This window comes from Heloderma suspectum, chromosome 15, assembly GCF_057233095.1.
Source record: "Heloderma suspectum isolate Gila_16-S chromosome 15, 16-S_ref, whole genome shotgun sequence".
NCBI classification, from domain to species: Eukaryota; Metazoa; Chordata; class Lepidosauria; order Squamata; family Helodermatidae; genus Heloderma; species Heloderma suspectum.
Window position 1 is genome coordinate 2539006 of NC_139472.1, and position 20279 is coordinate 2559284.

Genomic DNA, 20279 nt, shown 5'->3' on the forward strand with positions numbered 1-20279 from the left:
GGCTTGGCCCCTAGCTCCAAGAATTGGTGTGGCTTACTCTGAACAGCCAGGGGAGGGGGCCTGGAATGGGAAGTGGGAAGATCCAGCAGAAACTAGGGATGCATGAAGCCCTGCGCTCACTGGGGGTTCTCCAAATGCCACCTTGAAGCTCGTTCTGACTCATGCCCATATCAGAGTGCAAGCTCTCTCTTCTTTTAACGTATGCATAATTTGTGCATGATTTGTAGGGGTGTCTGGTGCAGAGAAATCCAGCTCTCTTGGGGCTTGACGGATTTCTCCTGCGGCGTCAGCTTGCATTACTGCCAGAACTCACGGACTCCCAGCCATGGTGGGTCGCTGTGGGTCTTTCCTTCTCCCTGCTGCGGTGCGTGAGGGCAGAGGAAAGATGTGTGCACACTGCCTGGAAGCAGAGACACTGTGCGCAAGTCTCTCCTTCTCTGTCCCAGGCCCTGGGAGAAGGAGACATTTGTGCATAGCACTGGGGTTGCTCTGCACGAGTCTCGTCTTCTCCCTCCCAGGACCTAGGAGAGAGAAGGAAAGACTTGTGCACAGTGATTGGCAATGGCGATCTGGGGCTCCTGCCGCCACCATCTGCCACCCTCCACTGCCACCGTCCGCAAACCCCTCACACTCTCCTTGCCGGCGTTGGCCCAGACGGATTCCTCCACCACCCCTAGTATTTTGGTGCACATTTTTCCAGATGTGCACATGGATCGTACACATTTTTTAATGCACACATTTTTCTCCCAGTGATTAAAGCATGCTTGTGCGCATTTTTCAAATGTACTCATTTTTTCATGCCCATTTTTCAAATGTATGCATGTTGTCGAAGTTGTGTGTGTGTGTGTGTGTGTTGTCTGCAAATCACATTCCAACCTCGGAAATGTACCGGCTTCCACCACAGATTGTGTTTGGGTCCAGGAGGTGTGAATTGGGTGGATTATGATCAAAAACTAACTGAAACCAATTTCTTATATATCCCTAGTAGCAACCAGATAGGAGATACTAGATATAGCAGTACCACATCTAGTTGTGAACCTGCAGGCCGGGACTGTTTTTTCATACAAAATCTGTACAGCACTGAGAAAATATAAAGTCTTTTGTAAGTGTGGGGGGGGGGGAGAGGAGGAGGAGAGGAGGATACATGTGTGGGGTGGGGGGTTGCTTCGTTCTACTTGGAAATGAGATCAGGCCATTAACAGGAGCTTAGACATCTTGGTAATTGTCCCAGCATTTGGATCTCAGAGACTGCATCTCAAAAGGGCAAGATTGGGGGTTGGAATTGGATCATGCAAGGCCAGGAGCGCTGGAGTATAATGTGAGGTTACCAACTGATGGGCAAAAGAAGCCCCTTTGATGCTCCTGTGCCTTTAAGAAAACATTGGCATCAGCAAAGTGGAGATGTTCATTGCTTTGCCGATGGCACTGATATCCAAGCTTTCTTCCAAGGAGCTCAAGTTGGTATTCGTCGTTCTCCTCTCCCTCATTTTAACCTCGCAACAGCCCTGTGAGGTAGGGTTAGAGATTGTGATTGGGCCACGGTTACTGGGTGAGCGTCACTGGCTCTTGTGGCCTGGGCCTACACAGGTCCCCCTGCTCACGCCAGCAGATCTAGAGGCTATTACTGGCAGAGGAGCAGGGACGGGTTCAGAAGCTGGCACCCCCAGTGATGGCGTTGGGAAACAGGGAGGCCAAGGATGGGGCAAGCACAGCTGTTGGGGCACCAACCCGCTTTCTTTCCCTGCAGTGGCTCCCAAAGGCCCCAAGATCATGATGACGCCGACAAGAGCCCGCGTCGGAGACACAATCCGGATCCTGGTGCAGGGGTTTCAGGTGCGTGCGAGTCTCGCCAGCATCCGAACAGATCAAAGGCTGCCAGTTGCTATCGCTGTCCCATTTGGGTGTGGGTTTGTTTGCTTGTTGTCTTTTTGCTTTTATCTTGTAGGTCACTTTTGTGAGTAATTTAATGGGGGGCAGGGGATGACAAATAAATAAACAGAGACAACTACCTACAGAAGACCAAGTGAGGGTGAAAGGAATACCAAGATTAATTTGTTAGCTCTAATTGGTCTTACAGAAACACAGAGATGAGAAAAGGGCGGGGGGAGAGAGAGAGAGAGAGAGAGAGAGAGAGAGAGAGTAGCAAGAGCCTTCAGGGATCTGAGCCCAGAAGCAAACGCTTTGCAACAGATCTGTCCAAATCTATGCAACAAATGAGCAGCAGAGCCTTCAGTCTTTAAGGTGCCATGAGACAGAGAGAGAGATCTTTTCTGTATTTGCTGCAAAAGCGACCCCTTCAATCTTACGGACTGGCTAAAGAATTCCTTGACAACAGACGAAGCGCTGAAAGGTTATTCGGGGTGTGTGAGGAGCTTGAAAGTGTTGCTTCTTTGCATCAGAATGAACAGAGCAACCCTGCATGCGCTAGGAGATCTCGAGAGCACACAGATCGGTGCACAAAGGTGACAAGGAACAGGGGCCACAGCACAGTGGCAAAACGCACATGTTGCATGCCAAACGCCTCCTAACATCTCCCCATGGTTTAGCAGAAAAAAGTATGTATGTATGTACGTATGTATGTACATATGTATGTATGTATTTATTTTATATCCCTCCTTTCCTGCAAAGAGCCAGACATGGCGTATGTAATCCTCTTCCTCCTCTCCATTTTATCCTCACGACAACCCTGTGAGGTAGGTTAGGCTGAGAACAGGGATGTCAGAGAATTCTGCCACGGATCTCGGTGAGGCCGAATGCCAGTGCATTCTGCCCCACAAAATCTGTGGAGAAACAAAGGCCCCCACCCACCCACCCCGCGAAATGGGCCCCAAATGGAGCACCTAAATGGAGCTGCCGTCCGCGCTGCATTGCGAATGGCAGCCACGTCTGCGGCCGCCATTCGCTTCTTCCATATAGCCGTGATAGGCTACGTAAATACTTACATAGCCTATCACAGCTAATGCAGGGACGCCATTTGCGTCCCTGCGGAAGCCGTGATAGGCTATGTAAGTATTTATGTAGCCTATCATGGCAAAACTAAGGAACACAAACGGCGGCGGCTACCATTTGCGTTCCCTTGTTTTTGCCGTGTGATAGGCTACATAAATATTTACGTAGCCTATTATGACAAAAGAGAGGGGCGCAAATGGCGTAGTGGCCGCCATTTGCATTCCCTTTTTTTTTTGCCATAATAGGCTATGTAAATATTTACGTAGCCTATCACGGCAAAAAAAAAAAAAAAGGAACGCAAATGGCAGCCGCCGTAGCCGCCGCCATTTGCGTTTGCTGTTTGTTTTTGGTTTTTTGCCGTGATAGGCTACGGAAATATTTACATAGCCTATCACGGCAAAATACAGGGATGCAAATGGCGGCAGCTACGGCAGCCGCCATTTGCATCCCTGCAGGCTGCCCAGCAGCCGGATGTCCGGCTGCGGGATGTCCGGCTGCGGGCGGCCCCAGCCAGCGGCTCCACGGAATCTCGGCAGAGCGGAGCCAGCCGGAGAGAATTTCGGGGGGAGGGACGGAGCGCCTCCCCCCCACCGCGAATGTCACCCTTCGAAAAGGTAAGTGACTTTTGTACATCCCTAGTTGAGAATCAGTGACTGGCCCCAGAGTCACCCAATGAGCTTTGTGGCCAAGTGGGGACTCTCCTGAGTCCCAGTCCAACACTCAGACCACTACACCACACTTGGAAAGGCCTAAATGAGCACTGCTAGGGAAGCCCAGAGGCATCTTCTTATGGGACTGGGCCGTTCCTCAGCAGCAGAGGGCCCACGTTGTGCATCAGAGGTGCTCGGTTCAGCCCTCAGCATCTCTGGTTGACGGAGCTCCCGTGACTTGGTCTGGGAAAGGCCTCAAAGCGCCATTCCAGTTTGGATTAGACAACCCTGAACTCAACTTCTTTAATACAGGGTTTGTAAGCAGCCCTGACAAGCAGATGTGACAGGCTGAAATTAACAAACCAAAACGCACCCGAGAGGAAGCGTCATTTTCCCTGTGCGTTTTGCACCCACTTTGCAAGATGGAAGCAGTGGGATTCGACCCGTCCCATGTTGTTTTCTCTTGCCCTGTTAACCCTGAGTGCCTCGTCGAGGATTTGCGAGCTCCTCTATTGCCTCCCCGTTGGTGCCCCTGATTTTTTGTTGTCATCCTTACAAGGCAGTTGCAAGAGCGTGGGTGGGAAGGAGGGCCAAGTGCCACACTAATCTAAGCAACACGTGGAAGGTGGTAAAGCGCCACGCGACATGCATGAGGCTTTTCGGCAAGGGAGGCGGCGGCGAGCCGTTCTTCTCACACCTGCACATAGATTCTGAGGAGGAGGCGGGGAGCAGACAGGCAAAGAATCGCTCAGCAGCAGAAGGAGAAGTGGGTTTGGCTTGGTGGCAGAACACATGCTTTGCGCAGAGAAGAGCCCAGGTTGGACCTTGCGTAGGCCTGGGGGAGGACTCTCTGTGCTCGGAGACCTTGGGGAGCAGATGCCAACTGGATAGACTGCCAACACGCTGCCAACACGCAGCCCTGGGCCTACTTTCAAAGGCTGCCTGCAAATGCTCAGAGCTCTGGCAACAGTGATCTGTCCCTTTCCCAGCACCCCACTCAATGGGGAGGAAGAGGAAGGAAGGAAGGAAGGAAGGAAGGAAGGAAGGAAGGAAGGAAGGAAGGATGAAGCTGTGTGTGAGAGAAAGACAATTCAGGTGGTCCCATTCACCTTTAGCTTTGGCCCTGCCCACCTCCGGCTTTGGCCCTGCCCACTCCTGGCTTGAGCCTTGCTCACCATGGGCATTTGACACCCCCCCAACAGATTCCGCATGTAATGCAGCCTTCAACAGAAAAAAAAATGTTGTCCACCCTTGGATCAGATGATACCGAGCTAGATCTTTATGACGCTTAAGAAATCAGTTCACGCTGGATTGGCTGGGAAAACAAGCCAAGCCATTTAAAAAAAGAAAAAAGAAAAAAGAATGATCTCTGCTTATCTTCTTAGCCAATCCAACTTCCGAAATCATCCACCCACCTGGCCCCCAATTTCTCCCAACCCCTCTCTCTTCTTCCCTTTAAATAGCCCTTATCCTAGATCTGAGTGCAAATGGCCTCTCTTGAAATGCGTCTCCCCATTTGAGGGGGGAGAAATTGCAGGGAAGGGAATGATTTCACTGAATTTCTCCAGGGGAGGAGAAATTCCCTAGCTCTTTGAGATAGGACTCACCATGAGCAGAGGCAGGAGCAGAGCTTCAAAACCACAACAACCAGGTTGGCCCATCCTCCACACTGGCCCAGAACTCACCATAACATGGGAATATTTGAAGAAAATCCTGGTCTTCTTTTTCGGGGGGGGGGGGTGAGAAAAAGACAACTCTCCAGATTTTCCTCAGGAAAATGTCTTCAGAGAAATTTCAGCCCAGCTCTTAACTTATCCAGCTGGGACAGCAGCAATGGCAGTGGCCCTGGGAAATTTAGTTTCCCCAAAGGCTACTCCCTTTGCTTTGCATTTCAATTGTTCTTATGCTTCTTGTAAATTGTCCATACAAATGTGGCAGACAGACAGACAGACAGACAGATAGACAGACAGACAGATCAATCCAAGGTGAGAATTCTTCTCTGGCTCAGTTATTAATTCCATATCTGGGCTTGTAATGCTTTTCCTCTGAGATGAACCACTGTGAACCTTCAAAGGGTAGGGGCCATAGCTCAGTGGTAGACCACGTACTTTTCATGCAGAAGGTCTCAGGTTCAATCCCTGGCACCTCCTGGTAGGGCTAGGAAAGACCCCTGAAACCCTGGAGAGCTGCTGCTGCCAGTCAGTGTCAGCAATATTGGGCCAGATAGACCAAAGGTCTGACTCCATATAAGGCATCTTCCCATGTCCCGCAATGTGCAAAGCTGAGAGTTGCAACAGCACGATCTGCATTTAAAGAAATGAAAACAAACACATAGAACGACTGCTACAATTACATTTCTAACAGCCAGAGAACATGTTACTCTGCAGCTCTTTGAAGGAAACTGAATTTCCCGGGGTTGTGGGCTTCAATCCAGAAAAGCAGATAGCTTAGTCCATCTCAGCGTGCTGCCAATTAAGAAGTGAAAGGGTTTGATTAGACTAGCACGAGGAGCTGTTTGTTTCAGGCACATTACTCACGGTGGCTCATTGCCTGGGCTAATCCTTCTCCTCCTATGCATTACAAGTGTGGTGTCAGTTAACATTTGGATGCAACAGCTGGCTGGCTACTTGCCACATGCATTAAGCAGACTCTAGCACAGCGACAAAGAAGCCGGTACCCTCTAGATGTTTTGGACTACAACTCCCATCATGCCCTGCAAGCATGGCCAATGGGTCAGGAACGGTGAGAGTTGTGATCCAAAACGTATGGCGGGTGCTAGGATGGGGGAGGCTGCTCTAACCAGTACCCCATGCTGCCTTTTTGAGGGAGGGGCTGTAGCTCAGTGGTGGAGCCCCTCCTTTGCATGCAGAAGGTTCCCGGTTTGATCCCCGGCAGCATCTCCAGGTAGGGCTGGAAAAATTCCTGCCTGAAACCCTGGAGAGCCTTTGCTGCCAGTCAGTGTCGACAATACTGGGCTAGATAGAGCCAGGGTCTCATTCAGTAGAAGGCAGCTTCCGATGTTCCTACTTAAATCAGCTCTTTATTCAGAACAATGAGGAACACCCCACAGGCAGTCTAGGACTGGACCCAACAGGCTTCCAGACAGGTTAGGCAGGCCTGTGACCCAGTGGTAGAGCCCCTGCTTTGCATGCAGAAGTTCCCAGGTTCAGTCCTTGGCAGCCTCTCCAGGTAGGGCCGGGAAAGAATCCTGCCTGCAACCCTGGAGAGCCGCTTCTGCCAGTCAGTGTTGGCAATATTGGCCGAGATGTTCCGATGCTCCTACACGGGCATGGTTGTGGGCAATTAGACCTGTGGCACTGATAAAGTCTACCATCTGGGGCTTGACTTACAGAACGAAGTCTTCCCCGAACCCATGTTCACTTGGACCCGCGTTGGGAGCAGGCTCCTGGACGGCAGCACCGAACACGATGGGAAAGAGCTCGTCTTGGAACGAGTGCCGGCAGAACTGAATGGCTCCATGTACCGCTGCACAGCACAAAACCCTCTGGGCTCCACAGACACCCACACCAGGCTGATAGTGTTTGGTATGGAGGGGAGTTCATTTTCTTCCATTGCAGCTCCTGGTCTCTCCGGGGTGGGGGAACTCTTTCAGAGAGAGGGCAGAACTCCATTTTGGAGAAGCTCTCAGGGTGTCAGGAGCGCCCTGGCGGCTTCTCCCAGTAGATTCCAATAGCCAACTCAAGACACAGACGAAAGGATTTCTTTTCAAAGCTTTAATCCTTTTACAACTTAATGACTCTTTCAGATGCTAATCACCAGCGACTAAAGCAAGGAACAGCAGGGTGGCCTAAGCTGCAAGTAGTCAGTTGATCCCCATTTGAAAGGGAGTCACTTGAAGACCCAGAACTTATGGGCTAGGGAGAGATCCTCCCTCTTTCCCTTGGGTCCATGGGAGGCGGCCGTTGCTTGCGCGCCAAATGGGCGCTACGCCTCCTTTCCGCGCCCTCCATCGCTCGTCGCTCTTTGCGTCTGCTTTGAGCGTCTAAGAAGCCCCCCTCCCACATTCCCTCACTACCTGGGTCACTATCTATCTCTGGAATGCCGGCAGGAGGAATCTCTGCCAGGTGCTGAGCCTGTGAGGGATGAGCTGGCCCCTCTCCCATGGATAGCTGTTCCTCCTCAGAATCCGAACTGCTCTGAGGTTCTCTGGGCTCAGTTTCCACCCTGACACAGGGGCTGCAGCCTGGGGGCGGGTGAGGCCAAAGCAAAAGGGTGGAGCCAAAGGGGGAAAGGGTCAGGTGAAATGCATGCCAGCATATTGTAGCTTAAAGCTCTTAAAGCCAATAACTAACCCTTAGGAGAGGCACTTCAGCCTTGGCACAAAACGCAGGAAACCACTCAGTGATTACTGGTTGGAGGAAAGGGGTGGGGCTAGGAGAAGGGAAAGTGGCCATTTGGTGAACCCCAGAGGGCTGGATTTGGCCCTCGGGGTCTCGGTTCCCCACCCCTGCACTAGGGCTTGGCTCTCCATATATCATCCCCTGGCTAACACCATCATTTCCCCAGCTTGTTTCTCCCTGCTCTGAGAAGCTGCTGCTGCTCCCAGACATCACATCTTTTGATAACCTGTTGAGTGTCCATGCGCTCATGCGCCAGGTCATGATGGTGGCAGCTGGCATTGCAACGGCAGGCTGAGGGGCGCCACAAGCAGGGAATGTGGCGGGAGAGGCAATGCCCCTCCCGGCCATCCCGAGCTGATGTCCATAGTTTAACTATCATGGGGCGCTTACGATTTCTCGTTCTGCTTTCATTCCTGTGCCAGGTGTCCTGGTCCTCAACATTCTGGTAACATCTGGTAGCTGCATGATGTTCTCCCATGTGAAATCACTATCTAATTATTTTCTTTCCATTCCCGCCCTTTTTCTCCTTAGAAAACCCAAATATTCCAAGAGGAACAGAAGACTCAAATGGTAAGGCACAGCTTTTAATGATGGATTCTGCAAGGCTCGAGCTCCTGCCCTTGTTTCCCTTGCTCCATATGCTGTTCCCCTAGATCGCTATGTTCTATCTCCCCTGCTGCCCCTTATGCCTGGTGCTCCCCGCTCCAGAGCTCCATAAATGACTCTGCCCTTTCTCCCTTGCTGCCCCTTATGCCTGGAGCTCCTCCCCCCCCCCGCACTGAGCTCCAGAAATAATTCCACCCTTTCTCCCTTGCTGCCCCTTATGAGTGGAGCTTCTCTCCCTGCCCCGAGCTCCATAAATGACTCTGCCCTTTCTCCCTTGCTGCCCCTTATGCCTGGAACTTCCTCCCAGACCCCCATAGATCTCCAGCCTTAAGTGAATCATCCAGGTTTTGTTTGCTAAGAAATACATATATGAATGAAAATAGTGCTCAAAAATGCATGATATTAGGAAAATCACTTATAGAAATGTGTATATTAGGCAAAATTGCGTACAAAGATGCACAGACTAGGAGAAAGTTGCACAAAAATAGGCACTCAATTTCATGCAACTAAAAAAAAAATCTCAAAGTTTGGGATGAACTGAATTTAACAGTGGAAAATCCTCAAAATTCAGGACGAATAGAATTTAAGATTAGAAAAATGTGCAACTGAGAGAAACCGAAACTGACAAATTCGTCAATCCCTAACAAAAGGCAGAATCTCTGCTTGAGGTAGTAGAAAATCAACAGCCTCTCAAAAGGTATTTTTGTTTCTCCTCTATGTAGGTTCACCAACCACCTGCAGCAACATCAGACTTGTGCTGGCCATTATCTTAACAGTTACCTTGGAACTGACGTGAAACACTTCTCCTTGGACACCCTCCTTCTCTTCCCTCAAACGGCTCCGTCCAGCATCCACACCTCCGTCGATCGGTTTTCTATTCTTTTTCTTTTCTTTTCTTTTCCTTTCCATTTCTTTTCTTTTCTTTCTTTTTTTCTCCCCTCTAAACTATTTACGGTCTTGTTATCGGTCTCTTTCTGTCTGTGTCTTGGCTTTGTTATCCAATTTAATTAAAAACAAAACCATGAAAGAAAAAGAGAGAAACAAACCCACTGCCACCACAAGGATATCTTGTGTATACAGCTAATGCAAATGATTTTCCTTATGCACTGTAGGCAGGAAATAGAAGAAGAAGAAGAAGAAGAAGAAGAAGAAGAAGAAGAAGAAGAAGACTGGCAAGGATCTCTGAGTCCACATGGAACAACAATAATAAGAATACATGAAAGAGTTTTCAAAGAATGGGTTCATGAAAATACTTTTGCGGTGGTAACCTTGGCATTCAGTTTGCCATCTGGCACTCCAGCATAGTGGATCTGGGATACAAATATATTCTATTCTGTGTGTAGTTGTGCATGCTCATGGGGGAGGACCACCCACAGAACTGTGACACAGAATTCAGCTTCCTGAGAATTGCGTTTTTTGATTTTTAAAAGAAAATGCTCAAGTTTCTAGCCCTTAAGTTTTGTTTCATTTATTACATTTTTATACTGCCCAATAGCCAAAGCTGTCTGGGCAGTTTACAAAAAGGAAAACCCTAAAGCTACAATATAATAATATAATATAAAACCAATGCACAATAATATAATAATTTTAAACAGTTTTGAAATTAATGAAAATATGCTTGAAAGCCAATGGAAGGCAGGCCTCAAGTGAAATCTCAAGTGTTCCTAGGTTGTTTCGGGACATGCGAGCCCCTAAACTATGGTTAAACAACCCAGAATTAGCCCAACAATTGCCCATGGTTTGTTGTTGGGTTAACTCTGGATTGTTTAACCCATAAACAACCTAGAGTTTCTGGGTTTGCACATCACAGAACATCCCAGAAACAACCCAGTTCCGAGGTTGTTAATTGAAATCAGAAATGGGTTCTGCACTATGCTTGTCCCCGGCAATTTGTGGGTTAAAAATCCAAGGAATTGCCACCATTGTGGGCAAACCCAATCAATGTGTTTCTTTGTTTGGCTCAATACAGTCCACAAAACCCCCAATCACACTGCTTGCCTGCAAGGCCCTGCCACGGTGGAACAGACTGGAAGTCCGCACATCTGTCAAGGCCGGATATTAACATGGAAAACAGCCCGCCCGCAGTGCTTTCCAAGGGGGACCAAGGAAACCAAGGGCCGCCGTTCTCTCCCTTCCCACCACAGCCGCCACCGCCAGCTTGTTTTAATAAGCAAACCAAATGCCTCAATTAGGCTTCCGCATCGTTTATTCATGCCGCCTCCTTCGGCCCAGCAGTACGGGCGCATGCTGATTACGGTTCTCGTTCCTTATTCTGACCCCTGTGAGTTTTCAGGGAGGTGGGCTGTGGTGGGGGGAGAAATTGGGGAGGGGACCTCATGTTCCCACTGAGCTGGGAGGGGACCTCATGTTCCCACTGAGGTGTCCTGCTGTCCCGGAGTGCGTGTTTCGCTGCTGCTTCTCCACTGATAATTCCGTTCGGAGATGGGATGGATTCGAACACAACAGCCAGCGTGTGGTGGTGTGGGGTCCTAAGACCCAGGAGACTTGGAAGGATCTCAGTACTTCTTCTGTCACAGAATGAACATGCACAAGAGCAGATGCTTGCAGACAATACAAGCCAGTTTAGCATCCTCTGTTAAAGCTGTATATCATGGCCAGGGCTGGCTCCAGAGCTGGCCTCAGCAAGACACCCTCCATGGGCCCCCTCCATCAGTGAGTCCACCTTCTCATTGCCACAGTCACCAGCTGCTTTTGCTCCTCCTCCTCTTCCTCCTCCTCCTCACAGCTCCCACTTGCTTGCTTGAGAGACAGAGAGCCGGCGAATAACTTGGCCGTGGCTTCTCCCGCTCCTCCTCCTCACCACCACCATCGTCTGGGCCAGTGCGAGAGGCAGGTGAACAAGCGGGTTGCAACGGTGAAGAGGAGGAGCAAGTCCAGGGGGGTCTTGCCAGTGGGACCGTGCTGGGGTATGGGCCCTTGGCAGGTGCCCGACCATGCCAACCCTTCATTCTGGTCCTGGTCCTCTGAAATCAGGTAGTTCCTACTCAGAGTGTGAAAAGATCACCTTTGTGGGAACAGGACTGGGTTAAAAAAAAAAAAAATGGACAGGACCGTGTGTTTGAGGTTTAGGAAACAGTGGTCTAAAAGCAAACGAGCCCATCAACACTTCCCAGCCCCCCACCTCCACATTTTAATGACATGCTTTATGGAGAGTCGGGCCTCAGAGGCGCAAGAGCGTGGGAGGAATGGGCCCATCTGAAGCTGCCTCTTTCTGGCCATCTATCAGAAGCCCCCTGAACGCTGGCTGCTAAATCACCCCTCTCGATGGATCCCCCGCGAGCGCTCGTGACACGCGGCGTCCTGCGGAGCCTCTCGTTTGTCACCCGGAGCCGAGACGGCGCCAATGGCTTTGTCAGGAGAAAGAGCCTTCCCGGGGCCATTGCTCATGGCTGGCACAACGGTTTTCCGCTCCAAGGGGCCGCCGGGGGATAGCAAAGCTCCCTTATTTATGGACGTCGGGGCCTCTGGGCCGTGCCTTTAGAAGGCAGCGTGTTTCGAAGGCGGCTCTCCAAAGGCTGTTGAGTTGATTGATGTGGGGAGGTAACCGTGGCGACGGCGGGACACACAGGGCAGGAACGAAAGGGCAAAGCAGGCGGGGGATAAGAGGTGTCAAGGTGGTGATGATCAACTGAGGGAGCATCGACTCCCCAGAGTCCTTATCTTCTGATTCTGGAGCTTACCTTGGCCTTTGGTGGATGCCCTGGTACAATGCTGGTAGGGGGATCTCAGACTGGGGGACAGATCCAGCTCTCCTGGGGTCCCAATCCAACCCTCTTGATTTCCCCAGAAGGCCACACCCCTTTCCCTTCGCCCCACCCAGTTTTCTCCAACCACCAATCATTTAGTGGCTTCCAGACCTTTTCCCAGCCCCCCCCCCCTTTCAAAGCAGCTGAAATACCTCTCCAAAGGTTTAGTTCCTGGCAGGAAAATCCTTAAGCTAAAATATGCCGGTAGTATTTGTATTTTTGGGTCCCCCACATTTTGCTTTGGGTCCCACCCCCTTTGCCTTTGTTCCCACCCACCACTGGAAGGCAGCCCCTGAAAGCTTCTCTGAAATGAAATGTGGCCTGGAGGCCAAAATAAGTTCTGCAGCCCTGTTATAAAGACTGTCAGAGCTTGGTTGGGGGGGGGGTTCCCTTCATGGCCAGGGGTGAGCAACGTCAAACAACATAAACCATGATGCAGCGAAACCCAAGCAAAACTTCAGTGTGTGACCACTTCAAATGGAGAACGTCAGCCTTCCCCAACCTGGTGCCCTTCAGAGGTTTTGGCCAACAACTCCCATCAGACCTAGAATGCATCGCCAATTCTGAGAGAGCATGGAAATAGCCATGTTCTCCAAATTCCATCTTGAAGCTCATTCCAAGGCCATATCAGATTGCAAGCTGCTTTTTTAAAAAAAAAATTGCTTGAACAGCTGTGCCTATTTTCATGCACATTTTTCCAAACGTACGCATCAATTCTGCGCATCTTTGAAATGTATGCATTCTTCCCCCACTGATTAAAGCATATGTGTGCACATTTTTGAGAAGTATGCATCCTTTCATGTGCATTTTTTCAAATGTATGCATGCTCTTGAACACATTTGGGGGTGGGGTGGGGCCTGTGAATCACATTGCAAGTTCGGAAATGTATGGACATCGACCACAGACTGCATCCAAGTCCATGTTCAGTCTGGAAGGTGCAAACTGGGTAAATCCTGATCCAGTTGAAATGAATTTCTCATACATCCCTCGATGGGAATTGTAGGCCAAAACATCTGGAGGGCAGCATGTTCTAGGCAAAGACCAGAGTACTATTTTTTTTTCCCCTCAAGGGAGTAAATGAAAACATGTTTATGGCAGAAAAAAAATGGTAGGGCCTAGAAACTGAAAATACCAAGAAGAGGGGCAAAGAAAGGAAGAAACACGCACACGCATGCACACACCCCGAAGGAGAAAAGCACTTGACAAAACAAAACAAAACCCAGCCATGTGGACTGCTTGTCAGAAGGTACTTAAAGCTATTAATCAGCAGTGTTCAGACAGCAGCTGACCCTCAGGGGCAGAGGGAAAACTCAGTGTGGTGTGTGACAGGTGGCAAAACCCCCCAAAGGTGTCAAGCACTTTGCTTTTGTTGCAAGGAGAGAAATTGCTGCTGACAGAACAATCCCACCAGCTCCAACCCCAAAATGTCAACACAGGCGCACAAGCAAGCTCACTCCCCCACCCCCAGGACGCTTTCCGCCAGCTGGTCTTGACCTTGGGGACTTTCTCCCTAGAGCAGACATTAAAATGACGACAGCGGCTTTTGAACTAAATGCCCTTTTCGCTCAGCCATTCGACGGCTTCTCCCACCGAGTAACATGCTTCTGTTGTCTGGAATTCTTTTCCTCAGACTCAAGGAGCGTTTGCAAGGATCACCACGGAGCTGCCTTCCTCAACCTGGCCCGGATGTGCTGGACCCATGAGGTCTATGGTCTCAGAATCTTCATCTGAGGAGGAGACATCCTGTCCTGGGTTTCGGTCAGGCATAAGAGCTATATAGGATGGTTATATATCCCCTCCAGGATGTGAGACAGTACCTCAGTACAAATCCATGGTGTGTTGGAATACTGTGTACAGCTCTGGCCTCTGCACCTCAAAATGGCTATTCTAGAGCTGGAAATGGTGCTGAAAGGGCAACCAAAAATGATCAAAGAACTGGCACTGCTCTGCTATGAGGAAATGTTACAACTGGAACTGTCATGTGTCCCAACATTCCATCATGTCTCCCAATATCTGGGAAGGGAGACATGACAGAAGTGTACAAAATTCCCCATGATGTGGAGAAAGTGAGACATTTTTCTCCCTCTTTCTCAATAGTAGAACTCCAACAGGGTCATCCCATCCCAAAAGGGTCACCCCATCCCAAACCCTTGGTAGGAGATTCAGGACAGATCAAAGGAAGGACTTCTTCACACAGTGCATAGTTAAACTCTGGAATTGGCTACCCCAAGATGTAGTGATGGCCACCAATTTGGATGGCTTTAAAAGGGGATTGGAGCAATTCAGGGAAAAGACTATCAATGGCTACTAGTCCTGATGGCTATATGCTACCTCCAGTATCAGAAGCAGTATGCCTATGTACTGCAGTTGTTAGGGAACATGGGTGGGAGGGTGCTACTGCACTCATGTCCTGCTGTTTGGGGGCTTCCCCCCAAAAAAAAATCTGGGTTATTTCCCCTAAATATTTATCTGCACTTCTGGAAACCTTCACCTTTCCCCAAACTTCTTGAGGATACCCTCCCTCTGATGTTTATATGGTGCCCTTTTGGCTACAGAAGCATCCACACTCCGAGAACCGTGTTCACTAGTAGTCTATGCCAGGGATGGGCAACTTGTGGCCCACCAATTGTTTGGGCCTCCAACTCCCATCAGCCCCATCCAGCGTAGCCAATGATGAGGGATGTGGGGGGTTATAGGCCAAAACATCTGGAGGGCCACAAGTTGCTCGGTTCTGGTGTATAGGAAAGACTGGTTCTCCGTGAACTTGTCTCAATCTATTGGCACAGCATTTCGACTGAGTTTGTTTAACATCCTCCCCCACATTCTTCATCTGAAATATAAATTTCATATGTTTAAAAACCACCTTCACCTTGAACTCATTCATCTCCTGCGTATATATATATATATATATATATTCACACACACACACACACACACACACACACACCTTACTTGTTCTCCAGGGGCTATTAACTACGAATAATTTATCCTGGAAATTTGTTATGTTAGAATTACCAATTAGATATGATTATAACTTACCGCGGCTAACGCTGTGCCGCTGTTGAAAAATCTGAATCCTATTAAAATCAAATTAGCATATATTAGGAGAAAGATGGGTTTTACCGCACCGCACTAGGGCTTTTTATAGCAAAAGTGGAGTCGCTCGTGCAACCCCAAGGAGCTGGCCGCTTGCAAGAAGTCCCAAGGAGCTGAATAATGCGGCTCCAGCTCGGCCTATGGACACACATGCCGGAAGCCGTAGCCAAAAGAAACCACACCCAAATCGATTCAGAACTGGGATGTCACTGAGCCTCTCATATTTCTGGGCTCAGGGATACAAATCTGAGAACACCCACAATGCTAGCCCCACAAAGGAGCCAGTCGCGAGCCCTAAATTCTTTCCCAACTCATGTTTCATCCAAGTTGAAAATGATTCTCTTCCTTTCCCCCCTCCCAACAACTAACCCCAGCCCAAACCCCCTCCTAGCCACCCATCCTCCAGGTGGCCCAAAGCCTCTCTCGCCTTCCGCTTACCCATATTCTTTGCTTCTGGTATCGCTCCAGGAATGTCAGTAAACCTTTGGGAAACTATATTTCCCAGGGGCTGCTTGCCCCCACTTTCCACTGCCAGCCCCTATACATCCTCCATGCCACCCCTCCACCAATCTCCCCTTCCCTCCCACCCCATACCCCTTCATGCTGCTGGTGATCCAGGGCTATCAGCAACGCTTAGGAAAACTGTATTTCCCAGGGGCTACTTCACTCCCTCTTCCTTCCTCCCACTTGCTACTGCCAGCCCTAACTCCCCCTCTATGCCACCCCTCCACCAATCTTCCCAACTCCTTCTCCCCTACCCTTCCACCCCATACCCCTTGCTGCTGATGGTGCTTCAGAGATGTCAGCACCCCTTAGGAAAACAATATTTCCCAGGGGCTACTTGACCCTTCCTTCCTTCCTTCCTTCCTTCCTTCCTTCCTTCCTTCCTTCCTTCCACTGTCACTGGAGCACAATGACCAATAGTCACATAAGTGAAGTGGGAGAAAAGGTGGGAAGGGATTCTGGGGATCCATGTGTGCTTAAGAGGAAAGAGAGTTGAGACATAAAGAAGGGGTCTTGGGAACTCCTGGATAGGTGTCAGGTTGGTCTATCAAATTGGATTGGCCCCAAAATAAGGAGAGCTATTTCCCAATTGTCTATTTATGGACTGAGAAACACCTTGGTGTTTCTGAGCTGAACAAACTGGAGTTTATAAAGAAGGTTTCTGCAGACAGTTTGCCCAGAAGCAAACTTCCAAGCAACTCTGAATTTCTTCCAGAGGCAAAACATCAACATTTTGAGGGAGCAGCAGAGATTTCTGAGAATCATAGAATCATAGAACAGTAGGGTTGGAAGGGCCTACAAGGCCCATGAGTCCAACCCCCTGCTCAATGCAGGAATCCAAGTCAGAGCATCCCCGACAGGTGGCTGTCCAGCCTTGTCTTGAACGCCTCCAGTGTGGGAGAGCCCACCACCTCCCTAGGTCATGGGTTCCATTGTCGTATTGCTCTAACAGTCAGGAGGTTTCTCCTGATGTTCAGCCGGAATCTGGCTTCCTTTCACTTGAGCCCATGATTCCATGTCCTACACTCTGGGATGATCGAGAAGAGATCCTGGCCTTCCTCTCTGTAACAACCTTTCAAGTACTTGAAGAGCGCTATCATATCTCCCCTCAGTCTTCTCTTCTCAAGGCTAAACATGCCCAGTTCTTTCAGTCTCTCTTCATAGGGCTTTGTTTCCAGGCCCCTGATCATCTTTGTTGCCCTCCTCTGAACCCTCTCCAGCTTCTCTGCATCCTTCTTAAAGTGCGGTGCCCAAAACTGGACAAGGTACTCCAGATGAGGCCTAACCAGTGCTGACTAGAGGGGAACTAGTACTTCCCGGGATTTGGAAGCTATGCTTCTCTTAATGCAGCCCAAAAGAGCATTGGCCTTTTTTGCAGCCACATCCCATTGTTGGCTCATATTCCGCTTGTGATCTACAACAATTCCAAGATCCTTCTTGTTTGTCGTGTTGTTGAGCCAAGTACCACCCATCTTGTAACTGTGCATTTGGTTTCTTTTTCCTAGGTGCAGAACTTGACATTTATCCCTATTAAATGTCATTCTGTTGTTTTCTGCCCAGCGCTCCAGTCTATCCAGATCACTTTGAATTTTGTTTCTATCTTCCAAAGTATTAGCTATCCCACCCAATTTTGTGTCATCAGCAGATTTGATCAGCATTCCCTGCACCTCCTCCTCCAAGTCATTAATAAAACTGTGGAAGAGCACTGGGCCCAGGACTGAGCCCTGCGGTACCCCACCCGTTACCTCTCCCCAGTTTGAGAAGGTCCCATTGATAAGCACCCTTTGAGTCCGATTCTGTAGCCAACTGTGGATCCACCGGATCGTTGTTTCATCTAGCCCACTTCGAGCTAGTTTGCTGATCAGAATATCATGGGGCACTTTGTCGAAAGCCTTGCTGAAGTCGAGGGATATGATGTCTACAGCACTCCCACGGTCCACAACGGAGGTTACTTGATCAAAAAATGAGATCAGATTCATCTGGCAGGATTTGTTTTTGACAAATCCATGTTGGCTTCGAGTAATCATTGCATTGTTTTCAAGGTGCTTACAGACTGATTGCTTTATGATCTGCTCCAGAATTTTCCCAGGGATTGATGTCAGACTGACTGGTCTGTAGTTCCCAGGTTCCTCCTTTTTACCCTTTTTGAAGATAGGGACAACGTTAGCCCTCCTCCAGTCATCTGGCACTTCCCCCGTCCTCCATGATTTCTCAAAGAGAATAGACAGCGGTTCTGAGAGCTCTTCTGCCAGTTCCTTTATTATTCTAGGATGCAGTTCATCTGGCCCTGGAGATTTGAACTCATTCAAAGTAATGAGGTGTTCCTTGACCATATGCCTGTCGATCTCAAGCTGCAATCCTGCCCCTTCAGCCTGTACTTTTCCTTTGCCAGGGCTGTCATAGACCCTCTTTTGGGAGAAGACTGAGCCAAAGTAGGAATTGAGCACCTCTGCCTCTTCTTTGTCATCTGTTATCATTTTTCCATCCTTATTTAATAGCTGAACCACCATTTCTTTCCTCTGCCTTTTACTATGCATGTAGCTGAAGAAAGTTTTTTTGTTGCTTTTAGCATCCCTCGCTAACCTCAGCTCATTCTCAGCTTTAGTCTTCCTGACACCATCCCTGCAATTCTGTGCTACCTGCCTGTACTCTTCCTTTGTTGCTTGGTCTTCTTTCCACTTCCTATATGTGTCCTTTTTTGTTTTCAGGTCATCCCTAAGCTTTTTGTGAAGCCACATTGGCTTCTTCTGTTGTCTTCCACCTTTTCTTCTTGTTGGAATTGTTTGTGATTGTGCCTGGAGAATTTCCTTTTTTAAACGCTCCCACCCATCTTGGACTCCTTTTCTCGTTAGCGTCGCTTGCCATGGGACCTTACTGATCATTGTTCTGAGTTTATTAAAATCAGCTTTCCTAAAATCCAGGGTACACGTTTGGCTACACTCAGCTTTTGCTTCCCTTAGAACCAAGAACTCAAGTACAACATGGTCGCTTTCCCCCAGAGTTCTTGTAACTGCTACTTTATCCACTAAGTCATCTCTGTTGGTTAGGATCAAGTCAAGGATAGCCGATCCTCTAGTTCCTTCCTCCACTTTCTGTAGGAGGAAGTTATCCACAACACAAGTCAGGAATCTCTTGGAGGGGCCATGTTTTGCAGGTTTTGTCTTCCAACAAATATCGGGGAAATTGAAGTCCCCCATTACTACTACATCATGCTTCCTTGAAACATTGGCTATTTGCTTTTCAAAAGTTTCATCCTCATCTTCTCCTTGATTGAGAGAAGATTAGTGAAATATCCGGTGGAGGACAAAGGGAGGAGAAGGAAGTACTGACACCCCTATTTTTTTTTTTAAAAAAATCCCCCCTTGCAATCACCAAGGTTCATTTCAAATCTTCCTCACCTGAATTCTTCATTGTTGTTGTGCACCATTGATGCAACCAACACTTGGGAGAGAAATAAAAGCAAACAGACAGGCCCTTGGACCCAAGGAGCTTGCAATAGAAATTCTGACCAAGGAGAAGAGAGGCAAGGGTAACAGAGGAAGGAGAGGAGAACAACATGCAGGTATGCCTACTCAGAACCCAGAAGGCTTCGCAGGCCAGATGCGGAACCTCCATGAGCCAGATTAGCCCTGCAGGCTGGAGTTTCTGCATCCATGTTCTAAATGATCTTCAAAGACAACTCATGTAAGGCCCATCAATAACAATCAATAACAATAATAATCTGAACAAGATCAAGAAGTGTGTGGCAGGAGTAAGGTCATCATTAATGATCTGCAGTAAATTGGGGGCAGGGGATTGTTTGAGGGTATTTCTCCACCAAATTCCTAGAGCAAATGGCCACCCAAGCACGTGACCATTATTCAGCTCGGAAAGGTCTTCTGAGCGATGCGCGTTGACGGCACTGCCTCCTCATTACTGACGACGAGCAGTCCGGGGCCTTTGAGGAAACCTCTGCCACTTAATTCTAACGCCGGCGTCTTCTCGAACGCAGCAGCGGCACAGTGCAGATGTGCCATAAAAATTTTATGCCCTTCATAAAATGCCTTGCCATTTATTTCCAGATGATACATCAGAAAGTGAATAAAACCACATTTTAAATATTAAAAGACCATCCTTACTTTTCCCCCCGGAATGCAAAGAAAAGGGAAGAAAGTTTCTCGCACCAACTAGGAAAGGAACAGCGTGCCATTCTGTCAAGGACAGAGCTATAGAGCAGGTGGGCGTTTTAATGCGTTCAAGACTCTCCTATATTCTCTGAAGGTAAAATGAGGTGGTTGGTTGGTGGCTGTGTGCGTGCATGCGTGCGTGAAGGGAGATGGTTACACCTAGCCGAGGGTAACTCTTGC

General features: G+C 48.9%; 1 protein-coding gene across 1 annotated transcript in view; it reads left to right on the forward strand.

Annotated features, from left to right (window-relative positions):
• IGSF21 (immunoglobin superfamily member 21) overlaps nt 1-9575 on the forward strand; it is a 144001-nt gene extending 134426 nt beyond the window's left edge. The window contains exons 6-9 of the mRNA XM_084822353.1: nt 1748-1833; nt 6952-7144; nt 8492-8530; nt 9289-9575. Coding sequence (XP_084678479.1) covers nt 1748-1833; nt 6952-7144; nt 8492-8530; nt 9289-9362 — 392 coding nt within the window. The 3' untranslated portion in view covers nt 9363-9575. The remainder of the gene's footprint in view (nt 1-1747; nt 1834-6951; nt 7145-8491; nt 8531-9288) is intronic.
• The last annotated feature ends 10704 nt before the right edge of the window (nt 9576-20279 follow it).